Source organism: Hypanus sabinus, chromosome 27, assembly GCF_030144855.1.
Source record: "Hypanus sabinus isolate sHypSab1 chromosome 27, sHypSab1.hap1, whole genome shotgun sequence".
Lineage (NCBI taxonomy): Eukaryota > Metazoa > Chordata > Chondrichthyes > Myliobatiformes > Dasyatidae > Hypanus > Hypanus sabinus.
Genome location: NC_082732.1, coordinates 20,233,172 through 20,258,392, shown reverse-complemented (window position 1 = coordinate 20,258,392; position 25,221 = coordinate 20,233,172). Strand labels below are relative to the sequence as shown.

The window sequence follows — 25,221 nt, the reverse complement described above, 5'->3', positions numbered from 1 at the left end:
TTTTGACATACTTAAACCTCCCACATGCATGAGGCACAGATTTCTCTATTGATATGATTGCAGGGAGAAAATAAACAAGGTAGTTAATCATGGTGGCTCCAGACCACAAGAAAAAGGAGGAAGGAAAGCCCACATTGGTACTTCTGAAAAATGAATTAAACCAACGTGAGATTAGTCTGAGTATCATTTTAGGGGTATTGAAATGTTTTATTAGCCACCGTTGTTCTTCCCTTTGCTTTTCTGTCCAATACTCCTCCCTCAACTATGCATAGATATAGTTCCAGTGGCACTTTTGGCTAATCTTGAATTAGCCAGGCCAATCAACACTCTGGCATCTTTGTCAACCTCAGTCCTGACATCCACAATGCATTTTCCGGCTGTGTGCTCTAGATTGCAGTTGGCAGCAAATTTGTGGAGTGTTAATGCTATGTTCAATAATGCTAAAAGCAACAAATACAAGAGCAAGATTTGCATTTCTTTTAAAAATATTATTAGCACATTTTCCTGCTTGGAGATCTACATCCCAGCTTTGATTTAAGTTTTGAAATAATAATGATCACAATAGATTGCAGGTAATTAAATATACTTTATTTATTTATTGAGCTACAGCACAGAATTTAAAGACCAGCCCAGATCAGAGGCAAGAACTGATTTTGCTCGCATTCCGCGATTTTTACTCTTCTCTCCAGGGCGCTGGAGCCTTTTGCTATGTGTTGTTCGGTCAGTTTAAACGCCAGCCTAGATACACTGAGAGGACAGGGTGTCGATAGGGACAAGAGCCGATTTTGCTTTTTCTCCACAGTTGTAATCTCCATGGTGCTGAGGCTATGAAGCCTGCCCCAGCTGCTGTGCTCTGTGCCTGTTACTATGATGAACTGATAGGTGAGGCTTTGGGCCTACTCTGGGCTGCTCCAGGGTTTGGACCTGAGGACTCAGTTTTGGCTCGGAATGTCGTTGTTCGCTTCAATTGCTTGGATGATTTGTGTTTTCTCTCTTTCTCTTGCAAATCGGGTTTTGGTCTTTTATTTTTATTCTTTTTCTTCAGTTGGGTTCTTCCAGGTTCCTTGCTTTGTGGCTACCTGTGAGCAAGCAAATCTCAAGGTTGGATAATTTATACATTCTTTGACATTAAATGGACTTGAAGTTTGAATCTTGAATAGGCCCTTTGAGCCACACCGCCCAGCAAACCTTTGATTTAATCCTAGCGCAATCATGGGAAAATTTACAATGACTAGTTAACCTACCAACCAGTACGTCTTTGGACTGTGGGAAACCAGAGCACCCGGAGGAATCCCATTTTGAGCACTGCAATTCAACCCACAGCTTTACTCTCCAGCTACAGAATGCACGTGTAAAGAATTCTGGTGAACAAGCATAATGCTTTACAGCACCAGTGATCAGAGTTCTGTTCTCGCCAACAGAGTATACAGCGACCGTGCAGGCTTCCTCAGGGTTCTCCCATATCCCAAAGATGTACGGGTTATGGTTAGTAAGTTGCGGGCATGCTATGTTGGCACCAGAAGAATGGCGTTCACTTTCACTGACATGTCATCAAATTTGTTGTTTCACAGCAGTTTAAGGCAAGACAAAAATTGCCATAAATTTCAACTATGAATAAATAGTGTAGAACAGGGGCCGGCAACCCGCGGCTCTTTCATCTCTGTGCTGCGGCTCCCCATGGTTTGTTAGTTTTTGAAATGTAATTCGAAATTTGAAGATTATGGTGATCTTGTACAATCTAAATAAAACATTGTGGCGACCCCATTTCCTGGCACATCCGAACCGGCTCACAATTAGCCACCGCACCAGCTAAGGGAGATAGCCTACGGGGGTTTGTGAGTATGTGTCTTTTGGAGCATCCGCGCCCATGGGGGGGTGGGTTGAGGAAGGCTTTAAAGCAAGGCTGTTTAGTTCGAATAAAGTTATCTTTGACTGCAGTGTCGTTATTTTAGCGCTGTGTGTAGCACACCGCCACAACGTGTTTTTTATCGCTATTAATATACATCACCACTGCCAATCCCTGACACCCGCCAGTGTGCGATTTCTTTTAATTTTTCGATCCAAGGTAGGCTAACTATGGAGTAACCTTCAACCCAACGTCTTTTTTTTGGAGTTCAAAATGTTTTTGTTGCATGCAGAAATGTAATTTCATTTTCTCTGCAGGAGTTCATCAATTTCATAAATGCAACACATTATAGTTTGTTTATACATAGCATAAAGGCAAAAAAAAAACCGTTGTATGCAGTGTTATTTCATTTTAAATGTCAAACGGGTTTTGTGGCTCCCAGTGTTTTCTTTTCTGTGGGAAATGGGTCCATATGGCTCTTTCAGTGGTAATAGTTGCCGACCCCTGGTGTAGAAGATGAGTAGTGAAGTAGTGTTCAGGGGCTGTTTGGAAATGCAGTGGCGGAGGGGAAGAAGCCATGCTGAAATGCTGAGAGTTAGTCCTTAGGACCATGTACCTCCTCCGCGATGGTAGTTACATGAAAGGGGCATGTCCCAGAGGGTCTTTAATGAAGGACACTGCCTTCTTGAGGTAGTACCCCCTGAAGATGCCCTGGATAGTGGGGAGGATTATGTACGTGATGGAACTGACTGAGTCTAAAACCCTCTCCACCCCCTTGCGATCCTGTGCTTTGGAGGCTCCATACCAATCTCTCCACTGTACATCTGTAGAACTTTGCAAAGATTCCTTGGAGATGTACCATATCTCCTCAAACTCCTAATGAAGTAGAGCTGTTGGGGTTTCTTTGTGATTGCATCAATGGAATTAGTTTATCGTTGTCATGTGTACTGAGCATACAGTGAAAAGCTTGTTTTGTGTAACATTCATAAAGACAAAGTCAACACACAGTGCCACAGAGAAAGTGCAGTGCAGGTGAACAAGGTCATAATGAGGTGCTGAGCCCAGGATAGATCCTCCGAGGTCTTGATGCTCAAGAAACTGCTCCTCACTGACCCCTCAATGAGGACTAGTGTGTATTCTCCTGACGTCCACTTCCTGAAGTCCACGGCCAATTGCTTCTTCTTGCTAATGTTGAGTGCAAGGTCAGTGTTCTGACACCATCAACCAGCCAATGCATCTCACTCTTGTCTGCTTCCTAATCACCATTTTATACTCCCTAATACTTGATCCACCTGCTAATGGGTACAATTTCTCCTCATCTGCTCTGCCTACGTTCTTCATAATGTGAAGCACCTTACTAAGACATCTTGTCATTATTCTTCTGTACCCACAGCAAGGAGAACCACCCCTTGCTTCTCCAGTCTATTATTGTACCTCAGTTGCCTTAATCTTGGAACTGTTGCTTCTGCACTGTCTCCAAGGCCTTCACCATCTTTCCTAAAGTGTGGCACTCAAACTGGACAAAATACTTCACTTATTGCTGATTCAACTGTTCCAACAGGTCTAAATGATTTCCTTGCTCGAGCTTTTAGCCCATATTTATATAGCCCAGGATCCTGTGTACTTTTATAACCACTTTCTCAACTTCTACTACCTTTCAAAAAACCATGGACGTCTTGATGAAGAGCCTCAGCCCGAAACGTTGACCGTACTCTTTTCCATAGATGCTGTCTGGTCTGCTTAGTTCCTCCAGCATTGTGCATGTGTCACATGCACACCACGATCTTGTTGGTCTTACATCCCTTTAGAAATGTGCCCTCCAAGTTTACATTACTTCTTATTGCCCCTCCGACAATTTTAACTCTTCACACTTGGCAGGATGAACTTTCACCTTCCTATTCACCACTCCATCTCCCTGCCTGAAGTCTGTTCCTTTCACCCTCCTAATGCCTCCAAATTTGCAATTTTGCAATTTGCAATTTGCAATTTTGGATATTGTACTCTGTACATCCAAATCCAAGATAGAGAAAAGAAAATCAATGATCCCTTTACTTAACCCAAGGAATTTCACTCATCTCTACCTTTCTCTACCATTTGACTTTGCCAATTTCTGATCCATTCGGCTGCAATTCCTTATTCTATGACCCTGGATTTTGATTATGTCAATTACATGGCGCCTTATTACAATCTTTTTTTAAAAAGTGTCCATTTAGATGCATAATACAGCTCAGGAACAGGCTCTACAGATCACAACATCCATGCTAACCATCTACCAGCACATGATCTACATCCCTGCATCCCCTGCCTGTTTACGTGCTGGAACAGATGCTTCTTAAACAGCCACAACCTCAATTTCTGTTTCTTTGCTTCCAACCAGCCATGCGCCTGCAAAAGATATCTCAATTCAGTTTCCAGTTTACTGCCAATCTATTCAAGGAGTCTCCTTGAGTCTCATTTCCTTTTCTACTAATCCCCCCCACCTGGTACTAACCCCACCCTTATCCCTCCAACTAAGCCTTCCGCGACCAAACCGTTCCATGTGTAATTAAGCATGGCATCTACCATGTGCAGTTGACATAATAGAACAGGCACAAACATACTCTCAGATAACCCATTCAAACCTTCAAACTGCTCACAGAGGCTAAATACTGCAGGGTCTGAAGGCAAGTTATTTAGAAGCACAAGTTCAGCTTAAAACCCAAGAGATTCTGCAGATGCTGGAAGTATGATTTCTCAAGTGATAAAACTGACCACCACCTCGGGTAGCTAGCCTTGGAAAATCCCAGGAGAGGTTAAGGACGTCAACACCTGTATCAAACACAAGTAGATCATTGCACCTCCTTATTATTTTAATGTTGTACTTTTATTCTCTTTCAAATACTTCCTATAAAACTTTCAAGCTTTTTGGCAGCGGGTATAGCTTGCAGCTTAGCCAGCAGTCAAAGGATGAATTTATGATTGACGGATGGAGCTGCTTCTTCAGAAAGCTCCGGGAGGAGATCTGCTTGAGGTAATAGTAGTTTTGGTACACAGGTGAGTGGTGTGCTCAGGACTGTCCAGCATCACATCCCCATAGATTTCTGTTAAACACCATGGGGCACGTCAGTTCTCACCACCTACGTTCACTGATTTCACAGTAAATGAAAAACTTCAGTTTGGCTGCTATATAGCCGTTTTTGGGAAAAGAAAGTTAAAATCAATAGCAGATTTGTATATTGCGATGGTATCTCTGTCCCCAAGTTTCAAATAATTACTAAAAACACTGTTCTACATAGACTCCATTTGCTGGCAAGGGCAGCACGTTACTTTAAAGTGCCATCAAGTGTTCTACAAATCAAACCTAAAAAAAAATCAATCAACATTTAGTTTTGACCTACTTTTACTAAATATGCTTAAGAGATGCCAGGCAGATAACCATAAAAGATCAACTAGATTTAGACACCAGACACCAACTCATCCCTCGCCATCATGTGATTCAGCACAAAGACACGCATTATTCCACAAGGCCAAGACAGCAAGCAAGACTGAAGGCTAAAGTGCGAAGCTAAGGAGCTTAACTTAAAAAAAAATCAGAACAATTTTAGCTTTTGAATAAACCCAAAAGTGTGGGGATTCATGCACACCACAGTTTAAGAAGTAGCAGATGTATAGAAACATAGAAAACCTGCAGCACAAAGCTGTGCTGAACATGTCCCTACCTCAGAAATTACTAGGCTTACCCATAGCCCTCTATTTTTCTAAGCTCCATGTACCTATCCAGCAGTCTCTTAAAAAACGCTATCGTATCCACCTCCACCACCGTCGCTGGCAGCCCATTCCACGCACTCACCACTCTCTGCGTAAAAAACTTACCCCTGACATCTCCTCCATACCCAAGCATTTTCAGTAACTTAAAAAAGGTGGAAAATTGATCATTTCTTTTCAAAAATACCATCCTCAAGAATGCGAACTAGCCCATTAAAACACATGTGACAACTTTCCATGTGTTTCAGCATATCTATCCTGCTAGGGAAGAAGATGCCAATAAAAATGTTTTAAAATTCAGAAATATTATGCATTTCTACTTGCAGAGAGAGTTCACAAAACCTGTTTTGCATTCAAACATGTTGCTAACTAACTGGAAACCAGACAGCACTCACCTCCCACATATACACATTGCTTTTGACCTGGGATTTTTTCTTCCTTTCCCCAAAAAATGGACCATATTTTCGTCCTTTCTGAATGAACCTCGTGGCCCACACACCTGCAAAACACAAGTTTCATGAAGCCTTACATCCAAGGTTTAAAAAAGGCTTAAAGAAAATATAATTTCTCAGATTTTTTCATATCTAGTTTTGAAATGAAAGGCCATTCTGCCCATCAGACCTATATCAGCTCTTGGATCAATCCCATTAATCTTATCCCTTCACTTGTTTCGCCATGACCTGTTCCTTTACACTACCCTTCAATCCCCTCAGCCTCAATTCCCCTGCATCTTTAACTGCCCATTGGGTAAATTACAGCATATTCTTTGGAACATGGAATGAAACTGTAGACTGGCTGTGGAGAATGCATATCATCCACAGAACAATCTTCAAACACTATGCCTACAGCAGCTGAGCTCTGGGTTGAACCAGACTGGCTGGAGCAGGAGATAGCAATGCTTTCTCAATCCCATTCTGCCTTTGGACAAGATCGATTTCAAATAGGTAGTCAGAATCCTTTTCCTAGGGTTCAATCACCAATTACTAGAGGACATGCATTTAAGGTGAGAGGGTGAGAGCTTAATAGAGATGTACGGGCAATGTTTTATTTGTAGACACATAGTGGTAGGTACCTGGAATTGGTTGCCAGGGTTAGTAATGGAGGCAGATATGAAAGAGGCATTTAAGAGGCTGTTAGACATATGGATGTACAGGGAATGCAGGAATATGGATGATGTATAGGCTGAGTTCAATATAGTGCTTAGTGCAGACATCTTGCGCTGAAGACCTGCTTCTGTATTGTATGTTCTATGTTAAAGAATTATTAGTGTGAAATAATAGATCAGGGCATTATTGAAAATATGAAATGCTCAGAATTAGGATCAGGTTTTTCAAGACTTATGTCAAGAAATTTCTTATTTGCAGCAGCAGAACGGTGCAAGACGCAAACTTTACTTCACGGATGGATGGATAGGAAGAATGAAGTAACGTTCATGGACCATTCAGAAATCGGTTGACAGGGTGGAATAAGTTGCTCCCAACACATTGAGTGTGGGTCTTTGGGCTCCTGTATCCCCTCCTCGATGATAGTAATGACAAGAAGGATGGTAAGGGCCCTCAATGATGGAAGCTGCCTTCCTGAGGACACAAGATGTTGGGAAGGGGTTGTGCCTGCAATGCGGCTAGCTGAGTCTACAACAATCCTCTGCAACCCCTTTCCAACCTACACACTGGAGTCTCTGTATCTGGGGGCGATGCAGCCAGTCAGAATACTCTCCACTGTGCGTGTATAGAAATTTGCTGCAGTCTTTTCAGAAATACCACACTTCCTCAAACTTGTAGTGAAGTACAGAAGCTGGCACGCCTTCTTCATGATTGCATTAATGTGTCGAGCCCATGACTGATCCTGAGATGTTGACACCCAGGAATCTAAAGCTGCTTACCCTTTCCACCACAGTCCTCTCAAAGACAGCTGGTGTGCATTCCCCCAACATCCCCTTCCTGTCATGCACAATAAACCCCTTGGTCCTGCTGACGTTGAGGGCAAGGTCGTTGCTGCGACTCCACTTAACTGGCCAACAAATCTCACTCCCGTACACCTCCCCATCATCATCTGAGATTCTGCCGACAACTGAGGTGTCATCGAAGAGCTTATTGACGGCATCCAAGCTGCACATAGCCCCAGAGTCATGAGTGTAGAGGACAGGGTGGTGGGCTAACCACACACACGCTTGAGATGCACCTGTACTGATTGTCAGCTTTAAGATGTTATTTCCCATCCACACCGACCGTGGTCTCCCGATGAGGATTTCAAGGGCCCAGTCACTGAGGGAGGCATCGAGGCAGGTTGATTAGTACTGAGAGGACGATGGTGTTGAATGCTAAGCTCTAACCAATAAACAGCAGTCTGACATCTGTATTCGTGTTGTCTACGTGCTTCAGTGCCGAGTGGAAAACCAGTGAGGTTGCATCCACTGAAGGCCCGTTGTGGTGACAGATAAATTGCAGTGGGCCCAAGTCCTTGCTCAGGCAGGAGTTAGTTCTAGTCATCTCATCACATCAGGATGATAGTTGTTGAAGCAGCTCACCCTGCTCTTCTTGGAACAGGTATGACTGTCACCATTTTGATGCAGGTAGGAGCCTCCAGCTGCAGCGGTGAGTAGCTGATGTCCTTGTACACTTCAGCCAGTTGGTCAGCACAGGCCTTCAGTGCCCTACCAGATACACCGTCGGGGCCTGCTGCCTTTGAGGATGTTCTGATGTCAACTTCCAAACCACTAATACCAGTGCAAGGGGGTAGTGTTACATTCTCCTTTTCAAACTGTGCAGGAAATACCCAGAAGGCCATTCAGAAGATGAAAGGTCATTGAACCAAACCATTAACGTTGTTTAATGTTTAAATATTGTTTGACGTGGTAAGCACTTCCAGCATTTATTCATTTTATTTACATTAGCGAACAATTGTACTCAGACAGGTTTCAACATCATTATCCCTGGAATTCTGATGAGAACTTGTCTGAGTTTCTTTCTCAACTACTTTGGTTATGACTGGGTGCTGCAAACCAGTGTTAAAATACTTGAGTTTAGCTGGAACTACAGCAGTAATATGGCAGAATGAATCTACATGCCTGCTTTGGGAGTGTGAAACCGGAAAGAGAGACAGGAATAAGCAGGAGACATGACCCAGGTTCGTAGGTCACAAGCAGGTCAATCCAAATGAGCAAATTGCTGAAAACCTGCCAATAGAAAGTTTGGGGATCAGAGAAGACATCATTAACCGATAAAAAACAATAGACGGGTATGTCACCAATGGACTGTTGTGTAGTGATATGGAGGGTGACCCTTTCCTCCTGCTTTACAAGATAACTTTTAAAGTCAACTTTCTCATCAGTCTCCATTTGGTACAAACAAGAGGAGTGCTAACTATCAGTCTTCATAGTTTTTGATCAAACGGGACCAACGTAAAATGACAAATGCAGGGGTTGCGAGAACAGGGGCAGAATTAATTTCCAAAGGTGCTGATTATTTTCAGTTTCTGCCAACGAAAATGCTCACCTAGGCGTCTTTCATCCACGGCTGACTGCTGCAAGGTCACCTCCTGAGGAAGTCCCTTCAATATCCGCTGGGGCACGTCAACTAACAGCTCCACTTTGGGTGCCGACATTAGATTGCTCTGAATTAAATGATAAAACAACAAAAGTCATAAGCTTAGCTATTATAACATCACTTTAAAAAAACTAACAAGATTCTCACTCAGAGTGAACTTCCTATTCTGAAGTAGCCAACTAACTCAGTGGAAAAATCAGTACTCCATCTCAAAACCTTTTGGTGTAGAATATATTTTCACAGAATTAATTATTCTGGAACTGTTGCTGAAGATTCTGATGAAGGACGCGAGCTGAAATGTTGTCCCTGTCTCTCTCTACAGGTGCTGCCTGGCCTGCAGAGTGTTCCAGAATTTTCTGGTTTGATTTCAGACCTGGGGTTTTCTTTTTGCACTTTTTAATGTTTGGACAGGACAATTACACTTTTCCTTTAACTTTGTTTTCACCAAGAAGACCCCAACCTTGTCATAGGGTTTGGAGGCCTGCAAGCCTCAATTACCCAGAATGATACGTTGCCTGGAGTCGGAGCTTTATGCTTTTACCTTTGGCAGGGTAACTAAAGCAAAACAGAACAAAGGGAGAGACCAGACTAAGAATGGTCCTCCAGTCCTCCAGGTTCAGGGGTTCAACTCAGGGTTAACAACACTAAATGGGTCAACAAAATTGTTACGGAAACAGCGACGAAGGTTCCTTCTCTGTGGCCGCTAGACAAAGATGGAGGACCTTCATTTCAGCCCTAAATGCCCTAATGTTGCTTTAGAAGGTACCATTCAATATTTAACATCCACAGATAGATAGGGACACTAAGCAAAGTGTCTTAGTGATGAATTGTATGGCCCAGTCTCAGTCCCCTGCTCCAAGCACAGTTACTTAACTGCAGATAGAACTTCAGAATTTCAATACAAATCAGCTTAGTCCCTTGAACCTGCCAACTGCATACAGCACAAAACACAAGGGAATTCACAAAACACAAGACAATTGTGATAAAAACCAAAGTAAAACCTATGCTCAAAGCCCATTGGAATATTGAGCCCCAGTTCTACACATCCACCTGAGAAAGACGCAAAGCCTTGAGTGATTTATTGGGGATAAGGGATTAACAGCAAGTGCATACACTGCAGAAGCAGGCACTGTTCTACAGAGAGCAAAGATCAGGGATGTTTACAATCATGAAAGGTCTGGATAGAACAAGTAAAGATAAACTATCTTCCATTTATAAGGAGTTTATAAAATAATTGGCAGAAAAATCAAAGGTTAAAGGTGGGAAAAATACTTTTACTGCTTTGGGCAGTAAGGCTTCAGAATGAAAAGAGAACGTTGTGAATACTTAGCAAGTTGTGGGGCATCAATGGAGAATAAAACAGGGTAAATGTTTCAGGTCAATGACCGTTCTTCATTATTTTAGGATTTTGAATTCCCTGTTGACAGAATGGTAGATAGAGATCCTAAAAAAAAAAATTAGATTAACATCTCTAAAAGAAACTGCTAGGATTTTGGATGGAACCCATCAGGTTTCTAATAAGCCAGTGTAAGTTTGATGAGTAACTTTGCTTTTCCATGTCCCACTGTATTTTACAAAAAAAATCAATGCAATATAGAGTTCATGACCAGAAATTTCAAAGAGAGGGAATCAGGCTGAATTATGATTACAACTGGCTACCAAACATTCATTGTTAGGTTCACATAAAGATTAAGGATCTTTTGCTGGGGCACCAGATGTGATTTCACACCTAGGAACTTTTGCTTGGTTAAGTAGTCAAGTGTCATCACAAGACGAATGATCCTGAAAATCTGTTTTAAAAGAATGCATGCTGAAAAAAGGAGAAAAATGAAGCATGAATACAAATTCCTCAGTGATAACCTTCTCTTCTGTCAAAGTGGGAGATGCTGTTTATAGCATTCCTGAAGATAATCCGAAACAGAAATTTAACCTCTCCTCAGACAAGTGGGCTGAAATGATAGATTTGTGCGAGGGTGGATGCCTAGGAGGTGATACACCGTGAACTGTATCCAACTGGTAATTCTCAACCTTTAATGCAAATCTCTTCCAGATCCAGCAAACCCATCAGGAAATGTTATACCACACATAAAATAAAAGCAGCCATGATAATCATGCAAAATATCATTGTAGGCCATGTAGCTAGCACAGGGTGTAAAGAGATTGCAGGAAAGTGAAAGATATATCTTCACCCTCCCCTGAAAAAGGTCACCTCCTCTCTCCTTCTTCTGATATTCTTGTTCTTTATCCCATTCTGCCCTCCTCTGTTGAATGCATAGTTAATAAACACTAGAGATACACAATTCTTATTCATTGATAGACACCACACACTCACATCGAGTTCCTCCATGGTGAACGGAAGGACCTCTTGATTGTGGGTAACACTTTGAGTCAATCAGTCAACGGCTCACATCACTACAAAGCAAAGGAAAGACACATTTTAAGAAATAATCAACAACTGCTTACATTCTCACAATGCACCTAACCACAGTCAAACGTGCTACATAGTTGTGTTCAGTAGGACTCTGAGTTGAGGATTGATGGCCAAATGTTTTGTCATAGAGGTAACCTTTAAAAACGGAGGAGACAGGAGTTCAAGTCTCAGTTGCAAAACTAGTTTGTGCGTGGTTCCTTGAGCAACAAAGAATCTGTTGGAGGAATTCCATTGGTCGGGCAGCATCCGTAGGAAGGGAAGAAACTGTTGACATTTCAGATCGAAACCCTCCATCGGGACTTCGATTTCAACCCAAAATGTCAATAGTTCCTTTCTGCACCAAACCCTGGGAGTTTTATCTAGCAGAACGTTTACTGCTCCAGATTCCAGGATCTGCAGTTCCTGCACTGCTTGTACATCTGTTTAAATCCAATTTCAACTGCGTCAAGAAACTCAGAGTGTAGTAATAAGGCATGGGCATTCAAAGGAAAGTGTAAGTGGTCAAAATATGAAGAATACTGACATCTTCAATATATACGCTCAGGATTCGGTATTTGTTTCAGTATTCAGAAAGGAATGCTCCATGTACCAGTGACTTGGATTCCTTCTCTCATTACGCCACTGCTTATCAAAATTGTTTAGAAGCGAAACTTTGGCTGGAGAGGACCAACCGACGCTGATGCTATCACTTTGCCATCCAGCACCTCCCTGCCTATCCAGTCAATGAGGGAAAATAATTGTGAGTTGAGCTCTGCCTTTGCTGGTCTGTTTCTATATTGCACGGAACCTCCTTCGCATCTGACTGGCCATGCCATCAATTTTTTTTGCAAGTCTCCTGACAGATTTTGACACAGTTGCAAATACTTTAAAAAGAAGTCCACGCAGCACAGAGGGGAGCAGGGGAGGGGACTGATGTGAATAAGATAGTGGATATATGATAAACTGAGTTTCAGAAGCTTGATTCTATTGTAACCGATGCCGCAAGATTTCAGGAGTGGTGTGCAGCGCATTGCCACTTCAGTGAATTTACAGCCAGTTAACCTGCCAGCATGTCTTGGATATTGCAGGAAACTAGAGCTGCCAGGGGTGGAAGCCATGTGATCACGGAGGGGATGTATCCTCTCGACTGACGGTACTAGAGGTCAGCTAATCCCATTAACTCTCATTAAGTTCGTAGTCCTTTTCTGCCTCTCCTATACAAGCACCTTCCAAATCCGTTTTAAATGCTGGCATTGTATATTTAATATCTCAGTAATAGTTGAGTAATTTTGTAAATATATTTTTTGATTAAGCAATTTTTCCCAGTTAACTTCCCAACTCCTTACTTTATCCTTCCCCCTCCAGGTTTCACCAGTCACCGTGAGTTTCTCTCTCCCCTCCCCCATGATTTAAATCTACTCCTCAGCTTTTCTCCCCAGTCCTGCCGAAAGGTTTCGGCCCGAAACATCAACTGCACTCTTCTCCATAGATGCTGCCTGGCCTGCTGAGTTCCTCCAGCATTTTATGTGTGTTGCTCGGATATCCAGCATCTGCAGATTTTCTCTTGGTTGCGATTAAGCAATTTTTGTTTGTTTAAATAATTCATTATGGATTATACGTACGTGAACGGCACATACAACCATGGCGACAACAACTTTCTAAAATGAACGCAAGATGATAACCTACCTGTTGAAGTGCAGTGAAGACGTGAGATTTTTCAAAAGTGCAGTGAGTTAAAAAAAAGTCACAGCATATTTTTTCTTTGCAAGAGTACAAAGACCTTCAAATTAAAAATAAAGGCAGAAGCAGAAGAATTCGTGGGTTCATAAACAGTGAGTGCCAGATATTGCTAATCATTAAATTTTTAAGAAGAGCCGTATGGCAAGCTATTTCAGAAAAACAGATGCATTTGATTGCATAAGAGATAACTAGTTGTTGTGTATAGAGCGAATTAGGCAGTATTTTGAAACAAATGAAATCACCAATGAGAAGCAGGTGCTAGTTTCGCTGAGTGCATTCGGTGAAAGAGCAGATAGTTTGCTTAGGAGTTTAACTGCTCCAACCAAGCCTACTGAAATGAGCTTTGCTGATATCGTGAAAGTAATGCAGGAACATTTAGAAACCACTGCTTATCATAAAATGCTTTCGATTTCATAAGTGGAATCAAGAGGAAGGGTAGTCCATTCCAGAATATGTGGCTGAATTAGAAACTTTGAGCAGTGGCAGTCAGTGATGGGCTTAATGAGAGACCGTTTAGTTTGTGGCATTTTACAAGAAAGCATCCCAAAAATGGGTCCCAACTGAAGCACGACTCATATTTAAAAGAGTCGTTGAAATTGCTGTATCAATGGAAAAGGCAGATAGATACACAATCGAGTTGCAGACAGGAATGAAAGATAGTGTGAACAAAATTGCAACGTCCAAACAGAAACTGGCCTGGCCAAACAAATTGTGTTACCGTTGTGGCTGATGCTCACATACACCAAACCAATGTAGATTTAAAGGTGAAAGAGCATGTTGGGTAGATGAAAATAAAGTTTTTTGACGAAAAACCTGACAATGATGAGAGTGAGACAGGACTGAGTAGCCTCGAGATTTACAATGTGAAAACTAACATGAGACGAGCAATATGCCTTACACCAGAAGTGAACAGCAAATTAATAATAATGAATTGGATGCTGGCTCGACTGTTTTAGACATTCTACAAAATGAGTTTGAATGACATTTTAAAACTACTGAGCTGAGGCCTGTAGATATCCAACTAAGAACCTGGACTGCAGAAAAGATTACTCTGGTGGGAATGACATTTGTAACAGTGAAATACAACAACCAACAATCCACATTGGGTTTGTACACACTTATATATACTTCGTTTTTTTTTATTGCTGTTTATATGTCTTTTGTATTATCTGTTTGCTAAACTTCTCTGATTTGTATACTCTTTATTGGAAAATCAATAAAAAGATTGAAAAGTGAAATGAAATGAGATTTTAAGGATTGGAGCAACACTCACAAAATGCTGGAGGAACTCAGCAGGCCAGGCAGCATCTATGCTCCTGCACTCCGTCTGCTGGAAAATGCAGGATCTCCCAGTGGCCACACAATTTAATTCCACTTCCTATTCCAACATGTCAATCCACGGCCTTCTCTACTGTTGCGATGAGACCATACCTTATACTCTGTCTGGGTAGCCTCCTGCCTGATGGCATAAACATTGATTTCTCAAACTTCGGTAATGCCCCCCCACCACCTCTCCTTCGTCATTCCCCATCCCCTTTTCCCTCTCTCACCTTATCTCCTTGCCTGCCCATTGCCTCCCTCTGGTGCTCCTCCCCACTTATCTTTCTTCCATCACCTTCTGTCCTCTCCTATTAGATTTCTCCTTCTGCAGCCCTATATCCCTTTCACCAATTGACTTCCCAACTCTTTACTTCACCCCCTCCTGGTTTCACCTTGAGTTTCTCCTTCCCCTCCTCCCACCTTCTAACTCTGATTCCTCATCCCTTTTTCACTCCCATCCTACTGAAGAGTCGCGGCCTGAAACGTCGACTGTACTCTTTCCCATAGATGCTGCCTGGCCTGCTGAGTTCCTCCAGCATTTTATGTGTTGCTTCGATTTCCGGCAACTGCAGATTCCCTCCTGTTTTTAAAGGGTCTGAATTGTTTTTCGGAGGTAGACGTTAATAAATGCGTTGCAATGATGTTTTCAACCCATAGTGTATGCTTCTCCCACAAAACTTTGGAATGGATTATTAATGGGCAGACTGAGCATTCTGATTGACTGATCACTGCAGGAAGAGCTTGAGCAAATACACAAACAAAGATGTAAGTTGCATTGGCAGCCATCAACTAGACTGATGGAATAGTTTTTAGTTAAACAGCATATTCAAAGACTGTAGCTATTGGCAGCCCTTTCCACGCCCAATGCTTAAACAGCATTTGGAAGTACTTGGATAGGAGAAGTGTAAAAGTGAATATGTATTAATCAGGGCAAATAGGATTAGCATAGTTAGGGATCAGAGTGTGCATTGAATTGAATTGACTTTATTTCTTACATCCTTCACATACACGAGTAAAAATTTTTACCTTACGTCACCATCTGAATGTGCAATTGAAAGTAATTTGTAATAAATAGTACGTACAACAGGACAGTCAATATAGTGCAGAAATACAATTGTGTCAGCGTGAATTAATCAGTGTAAAGACATGGTGGAAGAAGCTGTCCTGGAGCCATTTCTGCGGTAACGTTTCCCAGATGGTAGCAGCTGGAACAGTTTGTGGTTGGGGTGACTCGGGTCCCCAGTGATCATTTGGGCCCTTTTTATGTATCTGTCTTTGTAACTGTCCTGAATAGTGGGGAGTTCACATCTACAGATGCACTGGGCTGTCCACACCAATCTCTGCAGAGTCCTGAGATTGAGGGAAGTACAGTTCCCATACCAGGCAGTGATGCAGCCAGTCAGGATGCTCTCAATTGTGCTCATGTAGAAAGTCCCGAGGATTTGGGGACTTATGCCAAACTTTTTTAATGCCCAAGGTGGAAGAGGCACTGTTGTACCTTTTTTACCACACAGCCAGTATGTACAGACCACGTGAGATCCTCAGTGATGTGGATGGCAATGAACTTGAAGCTGTTTATGCTCTCAACCCCAGATCCATTGATGTCAAAAGGGGTCAGCCAGTCTCCATTCCTTCTGTCGTCCACAATCAGCTCCTTTGTTTTTGCAACATTGAGGGACAGGTTTTTTTCTTGACACCATTGTGTCAGAGTGATGACTTCCTCTCTGTCAGCTGCCTCATTATTATTTGAGTTTAGGCCAATCAGTGTAGTGCTGTCAGCTAATTGAATTGGCAGATTGGAGCTGTGGCTGACGACACAGTCATGGGTATACAGAGAATAAAGGAAAGGGCTTAGGACACAGCCCTGAGGGGCTCCTGTGTTGAGGGTCAGAGGGGCAGAGGTGAGGAAGCTCACTCTTGCCACCTGCCGGCGATCTGACAACAGGAAGTCCAGGATCCAGCTGCACAAGGCAGGGCGAAGGCATGGATGAAATGGACTGAAAGACCCTGGTTCTGTGCAGTACAACCTTTATGACTCTAACATAAAATTTAAAAGCAACACACACAAAAAATGGTGGAGGAACTCAGAAGGCCAGGCAGCATCTATGAAAAATGCTAAACAGTCTAAGTTTTGTGCTGGGATCTTTCATCAGGACTAGAAAGGGACAGTAAGAAGCCGGGGAAGGGGGGGGGGTGTGGAAGGAAGGAAGATGTACAAGGTGGTAGGTGAAACCGGGAGAGGTGGTGGGGTGAAGTAAAGAGCTGGGAAGCCGATTGGTGAAAGCTAAAGGGCTGGAGAAGGGGGAATCTGATAGGAGAGGACAGAAGATCATGGAAGAAAGGGAAGGGGAGGAGCATCAGAGGGAGATGGTGGACAGGTAAGGAGATAAGGTGAGAGAGGGATTTACAAATGGGGAATGGTGAAGGTGAGAGGGGGGTGCAATTAAATAGATACTTCATTGATTCCAAAGGAAATTACAGTGTTACAGTAGCATTACAAGTGCACAGATATAAATATTAGAAGAGAAGTAGAATGAAAAAAAAGTAAGTTACCACTAGCAGTCTAACAGTCCACAGCTATAAGTTTTACTAATTATAGAGCCTAATGGCTGAGGCAAGAAAGGCCTCAAACAGAGCTCTTTGGAGCAGCACATTGTCTCAGTCTGTTACTGAAACTGCTCCTCTGTTCAGCTAAGGTGGCATGCAGAGGGTGAGAAACATTGCCCAGAATTGCCAGGATTTTCCGGAGGGTCCTTTGTTCTACCACAGCCTCCAGTGAGTCCAGCTTGCTTCCATAACAGAGCCAGCCTTTCTGATCGGTTTACTGAGCCAGTGTTGATGTCATTGCCCCAGTACACCTCTGCATAGAGATTGTACTGGCGACAACAGACTAGTAGAACACACGAAGGAGAGGCCTGCATACTCCAAAGGACCTCGGTCTCCTCAGGAAGTAGAAGCGACTCTGGCCCTTCTTGTACACAGCTTCTATGCTGGGGCTCAAATCTATCTTCACACCTATGCTCCATCCGTCACAATAGACAGGACCTCCCGGTTGCCACCCACTTCAACTCTGCCTCTCATTCCCATCTAGATATGTCCATACATGGCCTCCTCTACTGCCATGATGAGGCTAAACTCAGGGTGGAGGAGCAACACCTCATCTACCGTCTGGGTAGCCTCCAGCCTGGTGGTATGAACATTGAATTCTCCAATTTCCGGAAATTCCCTCCCCCTCCACTTCCCCTATCCCAGGTCCCTCTCTGCCTCTCTTCCCTTTCAACTTTCTGCTTCTTTATCTCTACAGTTCTTTCATGCTTATCCCCTCCCCTCCCCCCTTTATCTTCCCTCTGATTGGTTTTCCACCTGGCGCCTCTTGGCCCTACCCACTCCCCTATCTCTATTACTGGGCTTCGGCCCTCTCTTCCCCCCCCCCATTCCTGATGAAGGGTCTCGGCCCGAAACGTTGGCTACTCTTTTCCCACGGATGCTGCCTGACCTGCTGAGTTCTTCCAGCGTTGTGTACGTACTCAAATCTATCTTCCAGTTTGGAAGTTCACGAAATCAATGTTGATGCCATCAGGCTGGAGGCTACCCAGATGGAATACGAGGTGCTGCTCCTCCAACCTGAGTGCGGATTATCTCATGTTTATAAACTGAAGGGAACAGAAAGAGACCGAGAAATGCATGAAGCTCTGACTGGCCATGTTTAATGTACACAGAATCAATATACAGTATCATACCATGGCTTTGCCTTATTTTTAAGAAGGACAGAGTTTGCAGCTTCTAACTTGCAACTTAATTGAACTGCAAATTGGGAGCTGCAAGTCCCAATCAACTTCAAACCTTGGATCCGGATCATTCTGTGTAAATGCTGCAAGGAACTACCTAATTTCAATATGCTGATCAACTTAATTAGCCTTCATTTTAAGGGCTGAAACTTAGGCATTAAAATACTTATTGCTCTTTTGTCTATTGCCAGACACACCTGCCGTTTTCCAATTTTACCTCACGCTCGTTTGCCCGCATTGTCTGAATTGGCACAATCATGCCGTTTCCATGGAGCTCAGTGAGTGACTTTGTTCTCCAGGCATTGCAGCATTTGCTCAAGAATGGCATTTTAACCTTTCTCAGGTGAATTCGGCATCCATTACCACAGGCAATGCAAACGCAAAATTTCTGCAGCTGCCGGTAATCCAGAACAGAAAGAGCACAAGATGTCAGAAATACTCCACAGGATGTAATATTCCATCCCCCCCCCCACCAAAAAAAATTGCATTGTATTTGTTGCCCAGAGAGAAACATTTCAGGTCGATGATCTATCATCAAATGAACACTCTCCCCACAAACCTGCGCCCAGCATATACCATTTTCCCCACTGTTGGACTTCACAGTGGACTTTTGAAAAATTACAGCAAACTACAAAGGAAGCTTCAGAAAGAGTTTGATACTGCACTCAGGAATTGAATTGAAGAATGCTATTAATTGGTTACCATGTTTAAAAAACATTTAGACAGGTACATGGATAGACCATAGGATACGTATAGGAGCAGAATTAGGCCATCTGGCCTATCGTGTCTGTTGTAATGTGAGTATTATTAAAAGTAAGTTAAAACTAATCAGGAAGCTGTTGGTAACAAGATGTGGGTTCCGGTGTTGGCAGGGTTTTTACTTCTGCTTTTTTTGCATATGTAATATGCATTACATATAGTTCCACCACCCAGGCCGCACGAGGTACCTGAAAGCCTCTGTATTGTAAATACCATTTGCCATCTCAGATAAAGACGTTCTTTTGGCCATAAAATTGTCGAGTGGTCTTTTGTAAAGTAGAAGTTACCACATATTTCTGGTGATGAGGTGAACTGGTTTTGTGGACAGGTTGGTCCGTTTCAAACAAGAGCTGTGAGCAGACGAGGAGCCTTGCGTTCAGATGGCTATCTTCGGGTCTAACGGTGAATTCGAGGAGTGGCCGGAGTATGAGGAAAGGCGGGGACACTTTTCCTGTACTAATGGAGTTACTGAGGAGGCTAAGAAGCACTCTGTTCTCCTGAGTGTCTGTGGGGCAGGAACTTAGCTATGCCGCGGAAACCATACGATGAACTGGTCAGGCTTGTGGGGAACCTCCACAATCTGAAGCCTTCGGTGATAGTCCAACAGTTCAAGTTTCACAGCCATGTCCGGAAGCCAGGTCAGTCTGTGGCTAATTTCGTGGCAAAGCTTTGGCAGCTGTCGGAGCAATGTGATTTCGGAGTCGTGTTGGATGACATGCTCCGTGACAGATTAGTATGCAGCATTAATAATGACGCCACACAACGCCATTTGTTGGGGGAAACCTCACTGTTGTCTTTCAAAAAAGCCCGAAAGAATTCCCAAGGCATGGAGTTGGCTGCTAATAATGCCAAGGATATCCAGAAAGGATAGGGGGGGTCGCAATCGACGGCAGTGCTCCAAGTCAGGAGGGAGACTGGTAAACAGGCAAAGCGAGTGGAATGTTTTCGGTCTGGAGGAACGCACTATGCAAATGTTTGCAAATTCAAAGATACTGTCTGCCGTGCTTGTAGCAAGAAGGGACATTTCGTTAAAAAGCACAGGAGCATAAAGGGTGAGGTTAAGCCTGGACAGGGGAAAGCTCAACAGGCTCAGGCAGCCACACACCACCTGGGAGAAGCAGACGGGGAGGCAGCGTGTGCCCACAACATGTTTGGGGTGGAAACGGATGAGGGACCACCTGAACCATATTATGCCACAGTCACTGTCAAGGGAAAGGACATCAAGTTTGAGATTGATTCAGGGGCTTCTGCATCAGTCAATAGTGAGGAGACCTACGGGAGGACATGGGGGTCCAACCTGCCTCCCATCAGACCATCTAAGCTCAAACTCAGGACCTATATGGGGCAGCCCATACCTCATTTAGGGGTATTATATGTGGATATTTCAGCCGAGGGTCAGAAGGCGGAAGCCAGGCTGGTGATAGCTAAGGGCAGTGGGCCCAGTCTTTTGGGCTGCGATTGGCTTCGCAAAATCTGGTTCAACCGGCATGAATTTAAGTATGCGCACAATATGGAAGAACAAGAGGTGAGCGTGCAGATGAAGTCGTCGAAGGCATTGTGAGGGACAGACAGTCCGGACACATTTGAGAGTGAGCTCGCAGCACAGCTTACGGCTCGTCAGCCTATCACAGGAGAAGTTGAAGTTACCCCCTCGCCATTTCTAGTACAGTGAAGTACTGACCCAGCTCTTGTACCAATTGCCCAGTTACAGCAAGGTGCATCTCAGCCCGATGATCCCGCTAACAGGAACCTGCAGGTGAAGCCAATCGTAACAGTAGCAAACGGAGTATCTACATACGATGTAAGAACATAGCCTCCAGGGCAACCAGACAAGCATTCAGAAAGCACTCCAGGTGATTTGACAAAGAAAGTAGAATTTTCTGGAGGCGGTGGCCCCCTGCGAATCCATGTAGTACCCTTTAACTCTACGCTGAGTGGAAGATTCCTTGGCCCGAGTATTTGTGGTATTAAAGAGAACAGCCATTCAAGAAAAGAGAACCTGCTCCAGGGGAATGTATGTATCATCAAAATCAATGACTGTGATTTAACAGACAAGACCTTTGTTCAAGCACAAGAGGTTTTCCGAAACGTATTGCGATTTCCTACTGTTGAACTTCAGACAGTGCCAAGTTATAACAAGGAACTCTACGATAAATTTGCAATTGGGTCTATTCTGAGCCATGGACGTGACGATGATTCAAAAGCCAAAGTTCCTTCTTCAGTGCGTTCCAAGCCAGGCGGCAAACCTGCAGATGCCGTTTATCCCAATAATGTCGAGAATAGCTTGCCACCGATTTCAAAGAAGCTCAGTAGTCCAAAACAGTTAAGGAGCAATGACCACTTAATGCATACCAGGAAAGCATGTCCACCAGTGACTTTGCTAGAGGGAGAGACACTGGCAGAGGGGGCAGAGTCCCCTGAAGAGGATGGACATTCTCACGCGGACATACAGACCCCTCTCGTGCCCCCAACACCAGATCCACCCAAAACATCCTCACCAGAGGTGCCTGCTGGGTCACTGGGGGTAGTGCGTAGATCGCAGTGCCCCCGCAAACCCCCTGTCAGACTGAATCTTTGATTGGATAGTTTCTTTTGTTGTTAGATTGAATGTTGAATTTGCCACGTTGTTTTTAGGTGTTTTTGTATTGGTAACCTGTTGCTAATGATACCACTGTTTTTATTTCCCAGTTCTGTATTTGGGGAATGTTGGATTTTAAAGGGGGAGAAGTGTTGTAATGTGAGTAAGATTAAACGTAAGATAATACTAATCCGGAAGCTGTTGGTAACGAGAGGCGGGTTCTGTTGTTGGCGGGGTTTTTACTTCCGGGATGCATTGTATGTAGTTCCACCACCCATGCCGCACGAGGTACCTGAAAACCTCTGTGTTGTAAATATCATTTGCCGTCCCAGAGAAAGATGTTTTTTTGGCCATAAAATTGTCGAGTGGTCTTTTGTAAAGTAGAAGTTACCACAGTGCCTGCTCCGCCATTTCATCATGGCCGATCCATTTTTCCTCTGAGGCCCAGTTTCCTGCCTTCATGCCCTGACTAATCAAGAATCTATCAACCTCTACCTAAAGTACACCCAATGACTTGGCCTGCACAGCCACCTGTGACGACAAATTCCACAGATCACCACTCTCTGGCCAACAAAATTCCTCCTCATCTTCACTCTAAATATATGCCCCTCTATTCTGAGACTGTGCCCTCTGGTCTTAGACTCTCCCACCATAGGGAACACCCCCTCCACATCCACTCTATCGAGGTCTTTCAACTTTCAGTAAGTTTCAATCAGGTCATTCTTCTGAATTCCAGTGAGTAGAGGCCCAGAGCCATCAAACGCTCCTCATTTGATGCCTTTCAATCCTGGAGTCATTTCTGTGAACTTCTTTCGAACCCTCTTCAATATCAGCACATCCCTTCTTAGATCAGGTGCCCAAATCTGCTCACAATACTCCAAGTGAGGCCTCACCAGTGCTTTATAAAGCCTCAACATCGCATCCTTGCTTTTACATTCTAGTGCTCAAAAGGAAAGCCTTTGATGCACAGGGGCCAAAAGTGGGGCAATGAGACTAGTTGAAGCAGACAGTTTTGTTGGCATGGATGAGTTGGGCTAAAGGATCTGTTCTGTGCTATGCTGTTTTATAGGAATGCCTATCACTTCAGAAGTTGATTGCAGTGAACAATGTGGTTGGTTTGAAGGTGGGATTATTCTGGAGAAGAAATAGAATGAAAAGGTGGGGCTAATTTCAAAAAGGCTGAGGCAGAAGGCTCAGTGTTGCTGCTGAGTATTTGGAGGTGGCAATAATATGTATTGAAGCGGATGTGGTTTATGTGGACACCAGCAAGGCCTTTGACTAGGTCCCACATTAGAGAATGGTACAAAAACGACAGGGAACGTGGAATCCAGAGCATGTCCAAATCAGGATCAGGATCAGAATCCGGTTTAAATGTCACCAGCATATGTCTTGAAATTTGTTAACTTAGCAGCAGCAGTATAATGTAATACTTGATAATACAGAGAAAAAAAGTAAATCAGTAATTCATTACTGTAAGTGTGTGTGTGTGCGTGTGCATGTGAGTGTGCGTGTGTGTGTGTGTGCGTGTGCGCACAGGCTCTTAACTCCTGGTGGAGTCGACGGAGCGTTGTCATGACAAGCTTTTTGCACCGATTTTTTTGGTGATTGCTCATTGTATGGCGTGTCTTGGGCATCTGAAACCTGGCAGAGCCCATCCCTCCCTAGGTTTTTTTTTGTGAGGTTGAGTTGCTAGCTCGACACTCAACCCAGGCACAGATGGAAAGCGTGCAAGGGAGCCGGCCAGATACGAACTCGGGACCTCTCGCCCCAAAGTCCCATGCTGATGCCACTACGCCGCCAGTATAGATATGTGTACATTAAATAGTTAAATTAAAAATAATGCAAAAACAGAAATAATATGAAAACAAAAAAGTGTGGTAGTGTTCGTGGGTTCAATGTCCATTTAGGAATCGGATGGCAGAGGAGACGAAGCTGTTCCTGAATCGCTGAGTGTGTGCCTTCAGACTTCTGTACCTCTTACCTGATGGTAACAGTGAGAAGAGAGCACGACCTGGGTGATGGAGGTCCTTAATAATGGAAGTCGCCTTTCTGAGGCACCACTCCTTGAAAATGCTAGTACCCAAGATGGAGCTGACTAATCTTATAACATTCTGTAACCTCTTTTGATCCTGTACAGTAGCAACCCCCCCCCACCTCATACCAGATAGTGATGCAGTGTCTCAGACTGCTCCCCATAGTACATTTGTAGAAGTTTGAATGTTTTAAGTGACAAACCAAATCTCCTCAAACTCCTACTGAAATATAGTTGCTGCCTTGCTTTTGTTATAGTAACTTGGATGCAAAGTTGACTTGGCAACAGGAGACAGAGATTGGTGGAGGGTGGTCTGTGTGATGTCTGTGGTCAGTGGCGTTTCACAGGAATCAGTTTGGTACGTTGCTGTTTGCCATGTACATGAGTGATACGGAAGTGGATATGGGAGGCATGATCAGCAAGCTCGAAGATCGACACGACAACGATTGGTGGAGTTACTGAGGGGTTGTCTTATGATGAAAAATGGCAGCTGGAGTTTAATCCAAATAAATGCAAGGTGATGCCGTTTGAGCGTAATCAGGCTGGGACATTCACCACGAACAGCAGGATTCTAGGGAGTACGGAGAACCATAAAACATAGAAATCTACAGCACAATACAGGCCCTTCAGCCCACAATGTTGTGCTGACCATGTAACCTACTCTAGAAACTGCCTAGAATTTCCCTACCGCATAGCCCTATACTTTTCTAAGTCCCATGTACATATCTAAAAGACTCTTAAAAGACCCTATTGTATCCACCTCTAACCTTGGCTCGCTGTACTTTCCATGCACCCACCACCCTCTGTGTGAAAAACTTACCCCTGATAACCCCTCTGTTCCTACTTCCAAGCACCTTAAAGTTATGCCCCCTCATGTTAGCCACTTCAGCCCTGGGGAAGGGCCTCTGACTATCCGCACGATCAATGCCTCTCATCATCTTACACACCTCTATCAGGTCACCTCTCATCCTCCGTCGCTCCAAGGAGAAAAGGCCGAGTTCACTGAACCAAAGACTCAGTCCATAACTGGGTTTGTTTTTTGTTTTGTTGTGGCGCACCAGGTGGCTTTATTTTGCCATTTCCTGCTTTTTACCAGGCTCAACACTCAAACCAGCATGATGGAAAGTGTGCCGGATTCGAACCCGAGACCATTAGCCTCAAAGTCCAGTGCTGATGCCACTACACCACCGGCCGGCTGATCAAAGTGACCTTAGTGTACAAGTCCTCAGATCCTTGAAAGTGGCCATGCATGAATAAAGCACACGTGGAACTGCCTTCATTAGTTAAAACACTGAATATAACAGCAGGGAAGTTCTGTCAGCTTTATAAAAGATTGGTGTGGCCACAGATTGAATTTTGCAAGTGATCCTGGTCACTACATTGGAAATATGTGATAACACTCGACAATAGAGAGAATATTCAGCAGAATGTTATCTAGAATGGATCATTTCAGTTACAA

The 25,221-nt window shown here is 43.7% G+C and overlaps 1 protein-coding gene across 1 annotated transcript in view; it reads right to left on the bottom strand.

The window, feature by feature from the left end:
- The window catches only part of prdm2b (PR domain containing 2, with ZNF domain b), a 198,451-nt gene that overhangs the window by 121,354 nt on the left and 51,876 nt on the right, over window positions 1-25,221 (bottom strand). The window contains exons 2-4 of the mRNA XM_059951867.1: window positions 11,468-11,547; window positions 9,085-9,202; window positions 5,986-6,089 (exon numbers count right to left, since the gene is read on the bottom strand). Coding sequence (XP_059807850.1) covers window positions 5,986-6,089; window positions 9,085-9,202; window positions 11,468-11,482 — 237 coding nt within the window. The 5' untranslated portion in view covers window positions 11,483-11,547. The remainder of the gene's footprint in view (window positions 1-5,985; window positions 6,090-9,084; window positions 9,203-11,467; window positions 11,548-25,221) is intronic.